Raw genomic sequence first — 17865 nt, forward strand, 5'->3', positions numbered from 1 at the left:
CATAAATTTACTTCGTTCCCCACATACCTGTCTCCCCACAACCTATGCACCGCATTCTACTGTACACCCTCACTGGCCCTAATGGCCTTCCTTCATTTTTCTACCCACAAAGTGTCTCACTGTGTTTTTCGGAGTTAGAAAAATTTTCGCGAAATTCGCCCGGATTACCTTGGATTTATACTCTAGAAGTTTCCTATCAGGACTTCTGCACTTCCAAGGATCTTTTCCAGCCTGATAAGTATCCTTTTCTTGTAGGGAAGGGTGTTTTTGGGGGAAAAATGAAGGAAGGCCATTAGGGCCAGTGAGGGTGTACAGTGTTAAAAGATTACCAGGGCATTCTAGACACGGTAGAATGCGGTGCATAGGTTGTGGGGAGACAGGTAAGTGGGTCACTCGTAAATATATAAACCAGTAAGTTTTATAATTCCTATCAAATGACCGATGGGGAGTTTTACTGGCCCAAAACTGGGGTTCTCTTCACCAAACCTACAATTCTCTTTGACATTGAACATGGCAGTTATGCTTTGTTTTTGCTTTATTTTTTGACAAAAAAAAATTGCTGTTCCAACAACCAAACGTAATACCTGGTTGACCAAGTGACAACCGGAAGAAATAATTTGCGCCACTGTACATGAATTTGGACAATTTGTGAAGTGTAGTAACTAGAGCTGAAGTATTACATGAAGGACAGTGAAAATGAAAGCACTGTTTGCACTGAATTAGTAATTGATCATTGAAAGGGTTAAACTGTTCGTGCCTGAAGAGAATGTCAATGAATCCAAAGACAATTGAACATGTTTGTGAATAATTGTTAACAATATCAACACACCCAGTTTGTTTAGTCCTTGTAATTCATAGTGCTCTCAACTGTTCTTTTCCTTACTATAAATCATCTTGTCTAGATATTTTGTTTCATGTTTCTACCACTTTTGACTTTTTCCCCCCAAAAATTAGCCCTGTCAAAATGAACTTCATACATCTATTTATTTGTCTGTCCTTTACTTCCTCTCTCTATATATGAAATTGATCATCAAAATACTTCCGCTCTTGGCCACAAAAGAAAAGTTAAAGGTTTTGCTTGATGTAAAAATTTTGCATTCTGCTGTAAAATTAAGTCAATGCATGTGCATGTTATTTAATTTCACAAACTATGCAGAAAGAACTGCCGAAGCCACGTTAAGTTTCATCCTTTTTACTAGCACGCACGCAGCAGCACATGACATTTAGTCTGCCGTGAAGGCTGGTCTTTGAGTATAGGAAGATAGACATTTCCGGCGTAGCTCAAAGTGACGTATATGGAAATTAGGCTCAGCTGATAGCAAACACTCGGCTTGTTTGCGGTTTACGTACGTTGTTGAGCTATTTTGGGGAGGGAGGCCGAATGCTCCCATTTGACAGGTTTAACGATGAAATTGCTGTGGCTGTTTTTGTGTGAAATCTGTTGATTGTGAAGTTGAAGATTACTTGCAGGGATTTGAACACTCGTCGTGGTGTTCATGTGTTTATATTGATGCTGGTGCGGTGCGCTTGCCGGAGTACTGTGCATGTTGAGCTTTGATTTAAACCTTCTTAATGTGATATATTGAGACAGGCTGACATCAAGAGGAGGTAAAGGCAGTTGTGAAGTAACTGTGGATAAGATGTGTTCAGATGAATTAAATGCAGTGGTTTTTCTTCAAGGACACTCGTAAAAGGGGTTTCAAATAAAAGGTGGTCGCTAAAATTTGCATACTGTAGAATACCCCTTGACTGTAATTGGGTTCCATTTAGTTCAAATAGTATCACTAATTTGTGTTGACTTTGAGTGTTTGGACAGTGGCCAAGTAGTTAAATTTTTTTAAAAATATTTTTAAACAATCTGAGCAATTTGAAGAAAAATTACCATCACTTTTCTTTTGCATTTTCTGTTCATGAAAGTCTTTGTTTTTCCTTGTAATGTTTTGGTGCATTTCATGCCCAAAGTAACTTGTGAAGGCTTAAATGTGTGTGATTGTGATGTGTTGGTTTTATGTGCTCACTGATGCAAAGGTCTGGGTTGAGAGGATGATTGGTTGGTGTCATGCTTGGTATGTTGTGGTCGCTATATGTGTACAAATATCCAAGGGTTTGTGGAGGTCAAAGGGCAATTGAGGTCAAAAGAGATAAAATTAAAAAAATATGAGGTATGGCTTCACCCTTTACTTGCTGTGTAGATTTTCCTTTGTTAGTATGAGAAACAGGGTTTGTGTTATTTGTTTATCATAATGTTTCAGTGTATAAACACTTGTCCAATTTGCTTTTGAATTTTCCTATGTGACAAAGGATAAGTTAGTCCCTGCAATATGTGATTTGCGATCATATTCTCATTGCCTGAAACATAAACATAACTCAAAGAGTTGAGCAACATGTTGCATATGTTGCATCAGCCATACTATATTTTATTACACATGTACACATTATTGCAAAAACAACAATCACTCTGCTTAGTGTAATAAATTAGCATCCTTTACTTGGAAAGTCAAAATAACATCATCACACAAAATGAAGATCGTATTCCATCAATCTGCTTTCATGGCATTCTACCAAATCCTCCGTGTTGAACTCAAGATGACTGCCGGTCAAAATTTTGTATCATTTGGCCTAATTTTGGCGAGTTAGAACCGTAATCATTGGGTAACAATTACAGAGTATAGCATTTTGGCAACTAGAGTAATTATTGATTAGCCTTTGCATGGTTAAGTGAGTTCAACGTATTGGGTGCGTACTCTCGCAGTGTTTACAGTCATTGCTGATTTGCCCTGACCTTTAAGTTGAATGTGGTGTAGTAACAAAATCCTTTCATGGCAGGATGAGACCTGCCATTCGGCCATGGAATTTTTTTTCCTACCATTTTGTTCAGTTGTTATTGCAAGGCAGTGTTGTTGATTTGATACACTTGAACTGTGTTAATTCAAAACAGTACAGTACTGCACTGTACAGAACAGTACAGTACAGTATAGTACTGTACAGTACAGCTCTGTACAGTACTATACAATACTGTACTGTACAGTATAGTACTGTGCAGTACTGTACAGTACTGTACTGTACAGTATAGTACTGTACAGTACTGTACAGTGCTGTACAGAACTGTACAGTATAGTACTGTACAGTATAGTACTGTACAGTACTGTACTGTACAGTATAGTACTGTACAGTACTGTATATTACAGTACTGTACTGTACAGTACAGTACTGTACAGCACTGTACAGTACTGTACAGTACTGTCTATGTAGAGAACCATTTGGGTGGAAAGGAAAGGAATTAATAGCTCAGTACCTTTTTCCTTGTTAGTGTTACACCCTGTCCTCTACAGATGTATTTTTAGTCAAGTATAGACTGAACATTCAGTACTGTATGTACAGTTGATTTGTGTGAGAGATGATTTGATTTCCTTGTGCACTGCCTCCCCCTCCCACCCCCTCCAACCCCCTCCCACCCCCTCCCACAATTAACAAAATAATGTACTATCTTTAATTGACAGGTAGATTTCCACAATTTTGTTTCAGATGTTTATACTGTACTAGGTAATTGGGTCACATAATTTACAAAACAAACTATCAAGGAAGTTAAGCAAGATAGCCTTAAAAGTGTATGAAACTAAAGAGGTATTGTGCAAAGGCAAGAATTTTGTTGTGGAAGATACTGTATGTTTTGATACGTTAGGCTTAAATGTTACGAAAAAAGGCAGATTGGGTTACGCTAGCTAGGGCATATTATGTTGAGTCTTTGGAGATGTGGAACGGTAGATAATGTAATTAGAGACAAATTTGTGTCAACCTCAAATATTACCCGAACCAAGTATATACTGAAAGAAAAAATACACAGGGTAACAGTGTAAATTAGTGAAGATGGTTGAACTTGTTGACACTGGATTGAAACTGTCATGTGCCACATTACAGTATGATTCACACTGAAGTTCAGCAGTGTGGTTTATACAAGAGCATACAAGAGCTGACAAGGAAAACAAGTCCTTTATACGGATGTAAATTTACCTGTTGTGATGGTGTACCAACTGTCTGGAATCATTGTGTCCTGAAAGTAAAAGTTGGTGTTGTGAAAGTAAAAATTCATCTTTTTGAGAAGAAATTGATACATAGGGTATTGTTAAGCAAGCTGTCATGCTAGACATGAATATATCCATGAACAATAGCTATCATTATTACCTGTATGTTTCCTACTCAGGTGTGGTAAACCATTGCAGTTTTGGTCACAAGCAAACAAGTTACTGTAACATGTCATCAGTAAAAAGCCCACAACTTCATTCAATTTCAAAAGTTAAGTTAAAGCAAAGTTCTGTCAACATTAAATGTTACAATATTTTTTCACAGCTACTCCTTGAATCTGCCACCAGTGGATGTCCATCAATTGCCTTGAACAATTTATCTTGCTAATTAATTCTGCAATATACTAAATTCATGTACCTTTTCATTTGTCCTTTTCTTTTCAGCTGGTGGCTACCAGTTAAACGGCGACATGGGGAAGTTCACAGGGTTGGGTTACCCCTCCATGACTGATTCACCAGTCTACTCAGTGGCGAATACGTACAACATATCCGGTGCTGATTACACGTATCTTCCAGATGTTCATTTTGTTGTTCGTAAGTACTTGAATGTCATTGGTCGTTAGAGACTGGAGGAGATATAAGAACATGCACAGGCCGGTTTGATTTTAGGGAAAAGCAGCATAATAATTCAGTTATCTTAGTAGTGTTTGCATGGGGTATCCAGGCACCCACCCGATGCGGTTCTACCTGGTTCCTAATTTATTACCCGAATCCTACGCAAAGTGTAATTTTTTTTGTTGTTTTTTTTTGCAAACCGATGGTTAGGCAAAATTTTCCGTGTGACGTAGTGTGGACTAAGTTAACAGCAATAATGAAAGTATTCCATTCACAATTTCAGCAAATAAACAGATGGTTAGGCTAGATTTCCCTATTGACTTAGTGTGGTGTTAGGCTACCATGTGGTCGAAGATAATGAAATAATGAAGGTATTCCATGGATATCTTATAACTGCGTCACAGTTTCAGCAAATAAACAGATGGTTAGGCTAGATTTCCCCATTGACTTAGTGTGGTGTTAGGCTACCATGTGGAAGAAATTGAAAGAATTCTCACAAATATAATTTTTCATTCGTTTATTTCATAGAAGCAAAGACCGACAATGAAATTTACGAGATGTTAATGGATTTTAGACGGGATAACTAAAAAATAATAATCGCAAGTGGCTTTTTACTAAATCGATTTAATAAAAGCAATCAGAGATTTTTGCGGAAGGCTTTATACCTTATCTTACACCTATTTGAACATAACATCATTGTCAGTGGAGGATATAATTCATTTATTATAGCATACAATATGTAATTTCTTGAAAATCGCGATACACGTGGGTAGGGCTGTGAGTTTTCGTTTAAAGACCTAAACGTTTAAACGGCCCATTTTTCGTCCGTTTAAACGTTTAAACGTTCGCGAATATCGCGAGAAAACGCCGAGTATAAAGGCGTGGGGTCCAGGGGACCGCCCTAGGGCCCTGGTGGGGCGAAGACCCTGGAAAAGGAAAAGGAATTTTTTGCGTGTCTGGAGATAAAAAAATTTGCAGTTGAGGATGCAAAATACTGACAACTTTTGAATTTAAATTGTCACGAAGCTGATGAAAAACTTTAAATGACAAGTTAGAGTAGCTGTATTATGTTATAAAATGAAAAGAGATTTAATCTGTTTTACAATCTTTAAAAAGTTTAACTTACAGAACCTCCGATATTATGAAACAAAACACGTTCGGCAAAGCCCCGTTTCTAGAATGCCTAACAATGAATAGCGCGCACTAAACGTACATCAGTTTACAACTGCATTACGGTTGAACCCAACTTAAATACTACGGTAGGATACTGTATATGTGCTCAGAATTTTCCCAGGTATCTTGCCAAACAACTGCGCGCTCATCCCCTGTCTAACACAGGTCTGTTTGTTAACATTTTTGGCACGTTTCCAAGAAACGTTTCATAGAGTATTCCGAATGATACACGAGGCTCAGTTCATTCACGCAGCACAAGATATCAAGCTATGGTCATCTTTATTAAAGTAAACCTTGTAATAAAATATGTTTTAGGCCACACGGCATGATTAACTAATGCTTAACATTATTTCCATGTTCTTGTAGAAAACGTCAAGTCCGCAAAATACAATTGGTTGTTTTTGTAGTTACGTGAGATCCGTAACAGACGAGGTGGTTAGGCTATTTGCTATACACTTAACTGTGGTAGGACATTATTTTTTCCGTATTTTTGGAAATTCTAGAAAATACTTTCTTTCCCCCCCCCCCCCCGCTTAACACCAGATGTGGTCTTACGGTTTATTCATAAATGGGTGTACTAGAGCCTTGTATACATGACATAAGTTGCATTTAGCACGATTTGCCAGTTTCGCGTGAATTTGTCGAAAGTGTTTTGCTGGATCTTTCGTAAAATTTGAACGGTGTACCAACTTACTTTTCGTACACAATTGGTAATTTCTCTACTGATTTTCAGAGTTTTTTCTTACGATCTCCAATCGATACATTTCCTTTGATCATGTATTTGAACAACTATTACCAAGTTGAGTATTCGACCCGGTATTGTCTGGTCGGAGAGTTCAAAGTGATGGACAGGGATTGTAATCATTTCGATCGAACATGCATTGACTGGATTATCTGCGCCGCCGCTGTCGGCTCGATATAAAGTACACTTGTGCCGCGAATCGGGAAGTTTTCACAAAAGGATAACAGCGTTCAAGTTTAAGCCATTCATATCGCCGGATACATCGGGGGGGTGGGGGGACAAAAGTAGGACAAAATTACGTTCGCGGTTTATGATTCGACTGATCGTACAGTAAGTTGTTTTGTTATTTCGCGTAGTAGACAAAATAAACACGGGAATTGATACGTGATTTTTGCCATTTTTTGCCATTTAATTTTCAGTTGATATCATAGTTTCGTTTAAACGTTCATAAGGTTTTATTAAACGTTTAAACGATGTTTCGTTCGTTTACATGTTTAAACGTGTAAACGGCACAGCACTACACGTGGGTAAACAATTTTTTTCGGGTACCCGGATACCCGACGGGTAATGGCTCTCGGGTACCCGGTTCCCGATTTTTGGACCCGTGTAAACACTATATCTTACCATGTCTTGTGGTCCTAAAAACTATATGGTTTTGAGCTTTGCATACCTGGAACAGTGGCAGATGCAACATTTAATAAAGGATGGGGGAGGGGAGGGGGGTGGATGTATTTGACTCCAGAGTAGGAGTTGCAGGCTGTTGGTCCTCTACAGTAATGTTGATGACAAAGGGCGCATTCAGAGGCATATTTGAATAATGAATGAGAACAATACAGTACTTAGATCTAAGCACTCTTAATGCAAGGTTGTGCTAATAACTACTCTGAATTGTGTGATGTTACACCATCCCCTCCCCTACGTCCTATCTCAACATCTGTAGACAGACATTAAATGGAAAATGGCATCATTACAGATGTTTTATAAGTAAATTTGCCACAATCTGAAGATTTAATACTTCACAGTTGAAGTTATATCAAAGGTTTTCCATAATGTTAACATAACATGGTTTGATCAGGAAATCAAGAAAGTTTGAGGCAAAGGCGCATGCGACTGTGAAAGCCTACGCTAGCAATGGTACCAGTTAAATGTGTAATTCTACCCTTTTGTTTTCCTTGTGTAAGACAATGCGCAAAGCACTCAAATTATCTTCAGTACAAAGGAGCACGTAAAAGCAGCATTCTTGTTAATTTGAGTCGCTTGCCCATGAATACAGTAGTTTGTAAACATTTAACTATAATTTAACAAGAATTTTGGCGTAAAGATCTTTACAATACTTGACAAACCAAAACAAACGTGTGACAGAAAACTCTTGTTAATGGTATGAATGTACAGTAGCCAGTCAGATGCAAAGAGTGAGTCATTACCAACACCTATTGAGCTTCCTAACAGTGTCATAGTCCCATATGGCTCGACCAGGCAGTGTCATGACAATCAATGTGAGGCTGAGGAGAGGTAACAGATACACGATACAGATAGCTCAGTTTTTAGCAGAATAAGATAAAAATGAACACATCAATAATACAGTGTGATAACGGGCTACAGCTTTGTCGTTGCCATTGTTATTGTTTTGAAAGAATCAGTGTCTTCCTTCTTCGAACAAAGAAAAGGAATGTTCTAAAGTAAATATTGGTTATAGTGCAGTTGTGGCAAGTAGGCCCTGATGTCAACTTAGGATGACATAGAATTTTTTTCCCTGGATATTTTGTATGGACTAATTTTCTAGGTGTTTTTCTGAACACATGATGTAACTCACAGTTCTTGCCCAAATCACAGTTAGAGGTTCAATAATTGGATAGCTCAAAGACACTATGACGCATCCATTAGTTTCTTGAATGTGTGATTTTAATGTCTCCCTTCAAAAATATATCCATATGGTTTTTTTATATTTCCCCAAACTTTGGCTGTCAGAAATTATCCAGATAAAGTATTCAGGGCTTTACAACTTGTGTTGTTGCCTTGCTATCTATTAATCTCTATTAGTTCAAGGCTTGAGATAGACATATGAAGTAGTGATCTACAGTAGGTGTTCAAAGTAACAGCATTTTACTGTTGGTTAAAGGGGCAGTTGCAACAAATGCCAGGCTGTTAAAAGAATATCTTGACACAGGCTATACCTGATATGTAGGAAATGACATTCCCATTAGTTGCAAGAAAAATAAATTCTAGCAAGTATTTATCAAAGCTTGCAAAGAAATGTGCAAGAATCATTTTCATTTTGATGTTTCAAGTGTTTTATTATCGCATCTTGTTACAGTATACAGTATGTACTGTGAATAGATGTGATATAACTGCACAGCTTCAAGATTTGTATAACTGTGTCATGCGGTATCATTGTATGATACATACTGTAGCGTGAACAGTGTTTAATACCGATTATGGCAGTTACTCGTTATTGCTCCAGAACCTCTCAAACAAAGTACTTTGTGACTGTATCTTCTTATCCACAAGGTTGTTGGTTGCCAGTGACCTGCACTGTTATGTTTTCCACAAATCCGTCTCAACTTATGATTTTGACCATGTTGTGAAAAGTAATATGTGATACATAATACAGATAAATGATACTCAGGCCTCATGGAGGGTCTCGGGAATTCATTCATTAAAGTTAATTGAAAATAAAAGTTTAAGAAAGTTCACTGATAATCCTAGACCAAGTGACAAGTCTATGTCTGCCATGCAGTCACTGATCCTTTGCTTGTTTTTTTTTTGCTTGTTTTTTTCTTAAATATTCTGTGACCAAAGACAAGAGGAAAATGTGATTACTCTCAGTCTCCAAACAACCATTGCACCCTTATTATACAATGCTTTGGGGCAAATTGTTAACCATTAAACTTTATCCATGATCATGGAGCCCTAGTACAGTAGCTCTATGAATGCATTCTGGTTATCACACTCCTTTACCATTCCGGCAAGTTCTTTGTGTTGACTGAATATGTTGAAGCTTGATTTTTTTTGGGTGATTGGTAATTTACTTTGTGCCTCGCTTACCTGTCTCCCCACAACCTTCCATTCTGAACAAATTAGGTAGAAATTAATCCAGACGAAAAATGTACGATGCTGGCACTTTGGATGGTAGAATGAGAAGGGGGGGGGGGGGGGCGGGGGCATTGAACTACCATTCCATAAAGTTCTTTGTGTTGACTGAATACCTTGAAGCTTGATTTTTTTGGGTGATTGGTAATTTACTTTGTGCCTCGCTTACCTGTCTCCCCACAACCTTCCATTCTGAACAAATTAGGTAGAAATTAATCCAGACGAAAATGTACGATGCTGGCACTTTGGATGGTAGAATGAGAAGGGGGGGGGGGGGCATTGAACTACCATTCCATAAAGTTCTTTGTGTTGACTGAATACCTTGAAGCTTGATTTTTTTGGGTGATTGGTAATTTACTTTGTGCCTCGCTTACCTGTCTCCCCACAACCTTCCATTCTGAACAAATTAGGTAGAAATTAATCCAGACGAAAATGTACGATGCTGGCACTTTGGATGGTAGAATGAGAAGGGGGGGGGGGGCGGGGGCATTGAACTACCATTCCATAAAGTTCTTTGTGTTGACTGAATACCTTGAAGCTTGATTTTTTTGGGTGATTGGTAATTTACTTTGTGCCTCGCTTACCTGTCTCCCCACAACCTTCCATTCTGAACATATTACGTAGAAATTAATCCAGGCGAAATAAATTACGATGCTGGCACTTTGGATAGTAGAATGAGAAAGGGGGGGGGCATTGAATGGAGGGACCGGTCATAGAGGGCGCACAGTGTTAAAATGTTACCAGTTTATTGTAGGCACAGAGACTGCTAAGGTTGTGGGGAGACAGGTAAGCTCGTCACTTGTAAATATCTAAACCAGTAAGTTCTGGGATATCAAAGTTAAATGTCATTTTCTTTTCCCCTCAGCTGATGAGCAGCCAGAGCCACCGAAGGGTGATGAGCTACGGAAGTTGCTTCAGAGACAATTAGAGTACTATTTCTCAAGGTGGGTATTACCTTTTGTACTGTAGCTATGTATTACACAACCCATTAAAAATTCAGTAGTGTCAGCAGGTCATCTGAAGGGAGAGTGCATGGGGGAAGCAATAATATAAAGGGGGGGGGTCAGATAATTAATCCTTTCAATGGATAAAAACTTAAACCATCCATTTTTGCTCTTTTCCAATTCCTTGTTTGGTCACTAAATATTGAAGCATGGAATCATTTAAAGTATTTGGTGTCTACAAGGGCCTTGTTTTTCTTTAAATGATTATGTCATAAGTTACTATCTAGAACTAAAGCCGTCCAAAATTACCCACCCCACTACCCACCCTCTCTCCACCATCTTCAGACTGATAGATAACTGCCATCATCATATCACCATAAATATTACCGGTCCAACTACTCCATACTTAACGAACATGTGCTTGTTCTTGATCTTCAAGTTCTTTGCAAAATGCTGTTAAGAGACCTTGGGCTGCAACACTCCTGGGTACTAACAGGACTAGCACATCCTACTTTCCAAAGGCAAAGTTTGACATTTGTACCTTTTACCTTGGAGACTGCTAATTGTGTTTATAGTGTGCAAAGTTTAACTGGTTCAGCTGTTTGTTGACATAAAACCTTGTGATCTGAATAGATTGTACAAAACATGGAGTGGATAACCTGGTATGATGTATTGTACTGTTGCTTACTGTAAGTATACAGTCTAGTGTACACTGTGTGTGTATACATTACACTTGGTATCACTGACCTAACTTGTCCTTTACTTGTTGTGAAGATGTTGTTGCACCAATTCAGTGAACCGTTTGGTCGAAAGAATGGCTGATAAAAATAGTCTTCTCAGCTTGAAATTTTAATATTAAGATAAATTATATGAAATTATTGTGTTACAGGAATAATTTGAGTGTAGTCAAAAAGAAGGATATTTTAAAATCTTATTGGCTTACTGGACCAAAGTTTCTTGTGAAAAGTCATTATTAGCTATCACTAACATTTTTAGTGCCCAGATATGACAATGTTATATAGCAGGCATAGACACTGTTTTGGCCCTAAAATACTCCAAATTATCTCAGTTTGTCCTGTCTCCGCATGTGCAATCAAAGGTTCAGAAAAATCTTGAGGAAATATTTTGTGCCAATTGCTTTTATTTTCTTCCATTGCTAAGAAGAATATAGTATGACAAGTACAAGAGTGGGAACGCATTGATTATCTTATCACCAAAACCTGTTTATCTGTTAAGACCATTCCAAAAGTTCAATTCCTACCCTTACACACCTAACGTCATGATTACACAATTAAACAGTAATATACATACTTCTGTGCAGCATGGTTGTTGCTATGTTGTGAAAAATCCTGAATGTAAAGAAAATTCTGAGAAATACTTGAATATTCATTTGGCTAGTTAAGCAATCAAAAGCTCCCTCTGCCTCCAGATAAGTGTACGTCAGAGCGTGAAGAATGTCTCCTTAATCGCTGCCAAATCAACATGCTCTCCATCCTGTGCTGTACACAGACATTAAATGCAAGTATTCTGACAAGGAATAATAATTGCAACGACAATGCCCTGGAAATTGCCTCGCCTTATTAGATTTCATATTCTAAAGTCAAAGGCTCTATTTTTAGGGCACCCCTTCAAGCGGACTTGTGACGTAAATAACGACAAAGCTAAATTTGGCTGAACGAAAAAAAAATTGCACGGAAAGGCTTGCTGTTTTGATTTCAGCCAGTCAAGAGTCTGTGAGAGAAGTATTAGAACTTGTAGGAATGTAAAATGACTGTTTCATGTAAACAGGATCCACATTGTAGGCTCTAATATCTTTTTGCCCCAGGAGTTTTTTGACAATCTTGTTTTTCCTCCAATTCAGTGCTGTTTTTTAGTGTGCATTTGTTTTAATAAAACAAACAACATATTCATTTTTTTTTGATCTTGAGAAAGAAAAATGTTGACCTTGTCCATTTTGGGTTGTGTAAAAAATTCCAAAGTTTGAGTAAAAGGAATGATGCAAAGCTGCAATTGTTGGATGTAGATGTGTCCTGCACCTTTTGTAATATTTCTGCATTGTAATGAGTGTCAGGACAAAAGAGCTGGCAATAGCCCACATAAACAATCCTTGGGTCATACATTATTCATCTTGATGGCTTTACATTGGCTAGCTTTTGACAGTGTCTTTAGGTTTAATGTTAGTGGATTAGGTGATGGTGGGAAAACATTAGCAACATAAAATGATCAATATGTACACACTGTAGGAGCCATGTACAGTAGGTTGTCCAAACATGAATGTTGTCATCTCCAATGCCAGTCCAATGAAAATTTGCCCTATTTGTCATCTTGTTAGAAGTAATGTTTGCCCTTGTTTACAATTATGAGGTGAATATTTCTCTTTTGTGAGCATCCTGTGGTTGGAAACTCTGTTCTAAGCTGCTTGTTACCCAGTGCATTATATGTGTGTTTAATAATCATCTATATCTGCTGAATTGCCTGTAATATCTGTTGCTTATTCTGTATTGTTGGTTCAATCTGTATCTTGCAGTTTTCTTTTCTTTTGCAAAGTGCTTATATATATAGCCTTTTTTTATGATAATTACCATCTCCCCTTTCTAATAGTTTTGATATCTTGTCAGAGGCTACTAAATGCTGAGTCGCTATGGATACCATTTTTCTTGATGGTTTACTACAGTATAAGTGGTTAGGTAGGCGTATTGCCGAGTACAATGTCATTTATTGTATTCAGATGTACGTTGATGGGATTGTGTACCTACAGTGGTGAGCAGAGCTCTGAGCTACAGGTTGTGATTATCAAGAGACATTAATTGTACTATAATCTTCTTCTGCAGAAGTTTTATGTTCCCATTTGTGAAAACAGAGGAAAAGAAGAAAAAAAAGTGTTTTATGCACCAAAGGAAAATGCTACATAATTTGTTCAAGTTTCTTGCAAAAGCAAAAGGGAACAGTAAGTTGTTCTTTGCTTAAATTTAAGTATACAGTTTGCATTTCTTAACCTGGGGTCCTCCCCCTGAAGGGGGGGAGGCCAAGCAGGGCCCCAGGGGTGCAAAGCTATAGTCATATACCTACAAAGTTAAAAGAAGTTGCTACAGTTGTTAGTGGAAAATGCTTACAAATAGTGGTGCATTAGGGATGATACTGCTGTACCTGTGCAGGTGTAGTCTTAATAGTCATACAAAAATTAAACACGTATGTTCATCTTATTTTGAAGTTAGGGAAGGGAAAAACAATTTAAGAAGTTTTCTGAGGCTATTCTTGTATGTCTTGACCAGTTTTCTGAGTGTTGGATGTTGATATTTAGACCTTTTCAGATGATTTATTGATCAAATTTTCTTCTTTCTACTTGTCCACTTCTATCCATTCCCCACCATCCTCTCGCTCCTGTGCCTGGCAGGCATTCTAAATGTCGTCAGATTTTGCTTCTTTGGGATCTATCTCAATATTTTCTCCTTTGCTCCTGTCTCTCCATCTCGTCATCCTCTCAATACACCTCACAAACTCAGCATAAAACCTGCATTATTCATGACTTTTGGTCTTTCTTTAATGACTGTTTAAAAGGCAAGGATTCTTTGTACACATTGAAATTTTACCGGCAATGTATTTGGATGCACCCGTTAACGTAAATGTCATCCCTTTCAGGCAATGCTAAGGTGGAAACATGATACAATCTGGAATATTAAAAATTTGATCATTTGGTTACTCTTGCTTTGGAGTTTATCCATGGAAACTGATATTTTTTTCTCTTTACAATATGGCATCATATATCTAGCTTTGTGATGCAGTGCATTAGTACTGTTCCTCTTTCAAACCTGCACTTGACAACTTGCAAGAAAAAAAGAAGAAGAAAAAAAAGCCATGCAGGGTAGCTTAATGAATATTCATCATATAAATTACAAAACACTGAAATGGCTTGGCAGCCTTGTTTTGATGTGCTAGTGTGTGTGCCCATACCCATATGCTTACTAATGTTGTACAAAGTACAGCCATAAAATGCATTGTCTATTGTTGACAGTGTCATGAATAGTATTTTAGTCAACTTGTGACTTTTTCGAGATACGATATCAAGCGATGCATTGTCAAACCTGACAGTTTATTATGTTGGTTTGTGTCTTAGCTTGAAGTCTTCTATTGACAAGATACCTATAGGGAGGTGTATTTTTAGAATGGATTTCAAGCTGCAAATAGATAAACCCCAGGAAAAATTTGGCAGCATTTTGAATAATATTTAGATAGTTTGTTTATCTTTAGAATTGCTTAGAAAGTTCAAGAATTGGTGTTCTCTTCATGGAGAGTATTGTTCTGCTTTTCTTCTGATGCCAAAGTCAAAAAATGTATACAAAATAAATCACTTTCTTTTAAGATCACCTGAATAGCCGAGCCAGGTAGAACTCAGTGTTGTTGTACAGTACTTAATACTTATCGTAAAGGGAGGGAGGAGGGTAGAGCAGAAGTGGGGAGTGGGAAGGGGGAAGAAAGAGAGAGGGCGAAAGAAATGGGGTTAGAGGAGGTGAGAGATAATTTGTATCTGAGATTTTATAGATTGGATTTGTATTACTTCTGAAATCTTGTATCAGTTTTGTGCAGAGAAGAAACTTAATTCGTTGTTGTAAATGTTGTGTATTATTTAATATCGATACGTCTTGTAATTTCAAACAAAATATTAAACAAAGTGATTCAGCCTTTTAGATGAAATGTTAAAATATACAAAGATAAAGGTTGAGCAATGCACAACAAATGTTTGAAATTCTGTCAAGTCATCGTTGTTAACATGTACTGTACATGTATACTTCCTTATTTGCATTACACAAAATGTATGTTGAGATATCATAAATGCTGTTTTATAAACAATTCATAGGTTTCACAAAATCGGATCAACCCCCCCCCCCCCACAAACAACCCATCTAGATACAGCAGATTTTATTGTTGCATGTTTTGCCAACTCTCATGTATAAATAATTTCTGAACTGTTTAGGATAATCCACTGACCTCAGTAACTTTACAGAGTGCTTTGTTGTCTTTGAAAGGTTGTTTGCATGTAAACAACTCAGTGCTAGGCAATGTCAGTAGCTCTTGTCCTGTGGGTTGGTCAAGAAACAACTTGTCAGGTGTACACTAGTGGTGATATATATAGCTGTTTTGGCAAGCATTTGGAGTGAAGTTTTAGGGTAACAAGGATTATTTAGAATATGTCTTAACTTGAAGTTATGTTGCTGAGCTGTAGATTAATTGCTCATATCTATCTAATAAATAGACCTTGGATTTATGTAACCCCTCTCTTATCTGTCTCTGCTCAAATCATGCACTTTACCATCTATCTAAGTTCCTTCCAAACTTGGTAATCTTGTATCACTGTCTCCCACTGACTCAAGCTTGTGTCACCTTCCACATCCTCTGATGGGTAATGAAAGCTGCATTTTGAATCAGGGTTCCATTTTTGTGTTAGTGGGACCAAGCCATGAACTTGACAAGCTGTAGTCTATGACTGTAGATCATAATTTTACCATTACTTGATCATGTAGTTAACAATTTCATTCAATATTATTGAAGAATAGCTTTATTGAAACATATTTTGGAAGACTGAAGTCAAGATAACTTTTTTAACTTGTGTTTTCTTAAAAGCATGTTTTTTTGTTTGGCAAAACTACACAAGTGTGAAACTATGAATTACTACACTGTAGTGAATTGACCAGTGTGTCAGTATGCAAGTTCATCAGGTTCTGCTCTCATCTTGTGAGCGCTTTCTCATGCTTTTACATGGTTGTTACTTTAAAAGAATAGTCCAGGTCAAAATTTCATTTTGATATGTTACAGAGGAACACAATCTAAGCATTCTGTAGAAATTTGCATTGAAATCCCACTGTATGTACCGTTTTTGAGATATTGACAGTTGAAGTTATCTGATATTCTACCAAAGGTGAACTTGAAGCAAACAGGTGTGATGTCATAGTCTCACACTGACAAATAATCTTTATGAAAGTGGGATCTGGATCACAAACTTCTTAAAAGAAATGATATGAAATTATTCTGAGTAAACCTGACTAAAATATAGAAAGTCCATAGTCAATCCATAACAAAATCTTCTGACTTTTGCTTAGAGAAGTCAGCAAATTTAATATCAGACACAAAAAGTCCATTGATTAATGAATGAGGGGTTCCAGAATAGGTCTTTTAATATTTTCATTCAGTTGTTTTATTTATTCCACTTAAAAATCTGTTTGTTCCTTATGAAAAGGGCTACATGAGAAAGTTAAAGTGTGTGTATACTGAAATTATAAACTGCACTTCAAGCATAACTCTTATTGAGGCATGGTATCAATTCCTAACGATAGCCTTCTTGTGTATCATGTTTACATTAGTGATCATCGTGTCAGGTACCTGGGCATAGGAATGGCTGGAGGTCCTCCGTATTATGAATTTACTACCCAGTGACACCACTACAGAAACAAGCGAGGGAGAGAAAGGATAAAATTCAAATTTGCAATTCCCCTTTTAAGCTGTAGAGTTACTTGTAAGGTTTAACTTACAGTCATGCAGTATAGCCATTACTTTAGCTATGGTACCTGTGATGCATTGTATATTTCTGTTTAATTTGGGAAAAGAAAATTGTTATTAGGAATACTGGTACAGTAGCTCACTTTGTTATCTGACAAACATATCTATCGTTTATGTGGGTGTGTCAAAACTTGAGATTTTTTTCTATTTTTAGTCTGATTTAATTAGCTTTCTTTTGTGTCATGCTCCCCAAAATATCCTTGGTTTGAAATCCATTGTTCAAGTTTTATTGGGACTCAATGACCCTTTTACAGAGTCCTAACAAAATACTACAGTGACTGACTAAATTGTGGATCAAAAGGTCAAAGCAAGTTCTAGTTTTCTTGATGAATACACCTAATTAAATTTCCACTTCATTTATAAAATGAAAAACAAACTGAAATTTTCTGATGAACCACCAGTACCTTAAGTTCTTGGGTTTGGTATTTGAATCGTTTGTTCATCAGTTTTAATTAGCAATATATAATTTCAAAGTATCAAACCTGTGTCCAAAGCTGTGTTTGAGATCTGTAGCTACAGTGGTTAAATTAAGGTGTAAAAGGTAATATCTTTGGTATATTCTGTGTGTTAATGGTTATATGAAGTGTACCATTTTCTTGGTACAGTATGTTGATACTTGGTATTGTAAAATCACATTTTGTTTGTACTACTGTTATATTAAAAGGATAAAACCATAGTTCAAAAGCATAATTGAGAGGTCATACACATTGAAAATCATAGTACAAAT

General features: G+C 37.1%; 1 protein-coding gene across 2 annotated transcripts in view; it reads left to right on the plus strand.

Moving 5' to 3' along the window:
• LOC139965020 (la-related protein 4-like) overlaps nucleotides 1-17865 on the plus strand; it is a 60202-nt gene that overhangs the window by 13383 nt on the left and 28954 nt on the right. For both annotated transcript variants that reach the window (XM_071967175.1, XM_071967174.1), the window contains 2 exons: nucleotides 4467-4616; nucleotides 10508-10586. In XM_071967175.1, the coding sequence (XP_071823276.1) occupies nucleotides 4467-4616; nucleotides 10508-10586 (229 nt within the window). The remainder of the gene's footprint in view (nucleotides 1-4466; nucleotides 4617-10507; nucleotides 10587-17865) is intronic.

This window comes from Apostichopus japonicus, chromosome 23, assembly GCF_037975245.1.
Source record: "Apostichopus japonicus isolate 1M-3 chromosome 23, ASM3797524v1, whole genome shotgun sequence".
In the NCBI taxonomy this organism is placed as follows: domain Eukaryota; kingdom Metazoa; phylum Echinodermata; class Holothuroidea; order Aspidochirotida; family Stichopodidae; genus Apostichopus; species Apostichopus japonicus.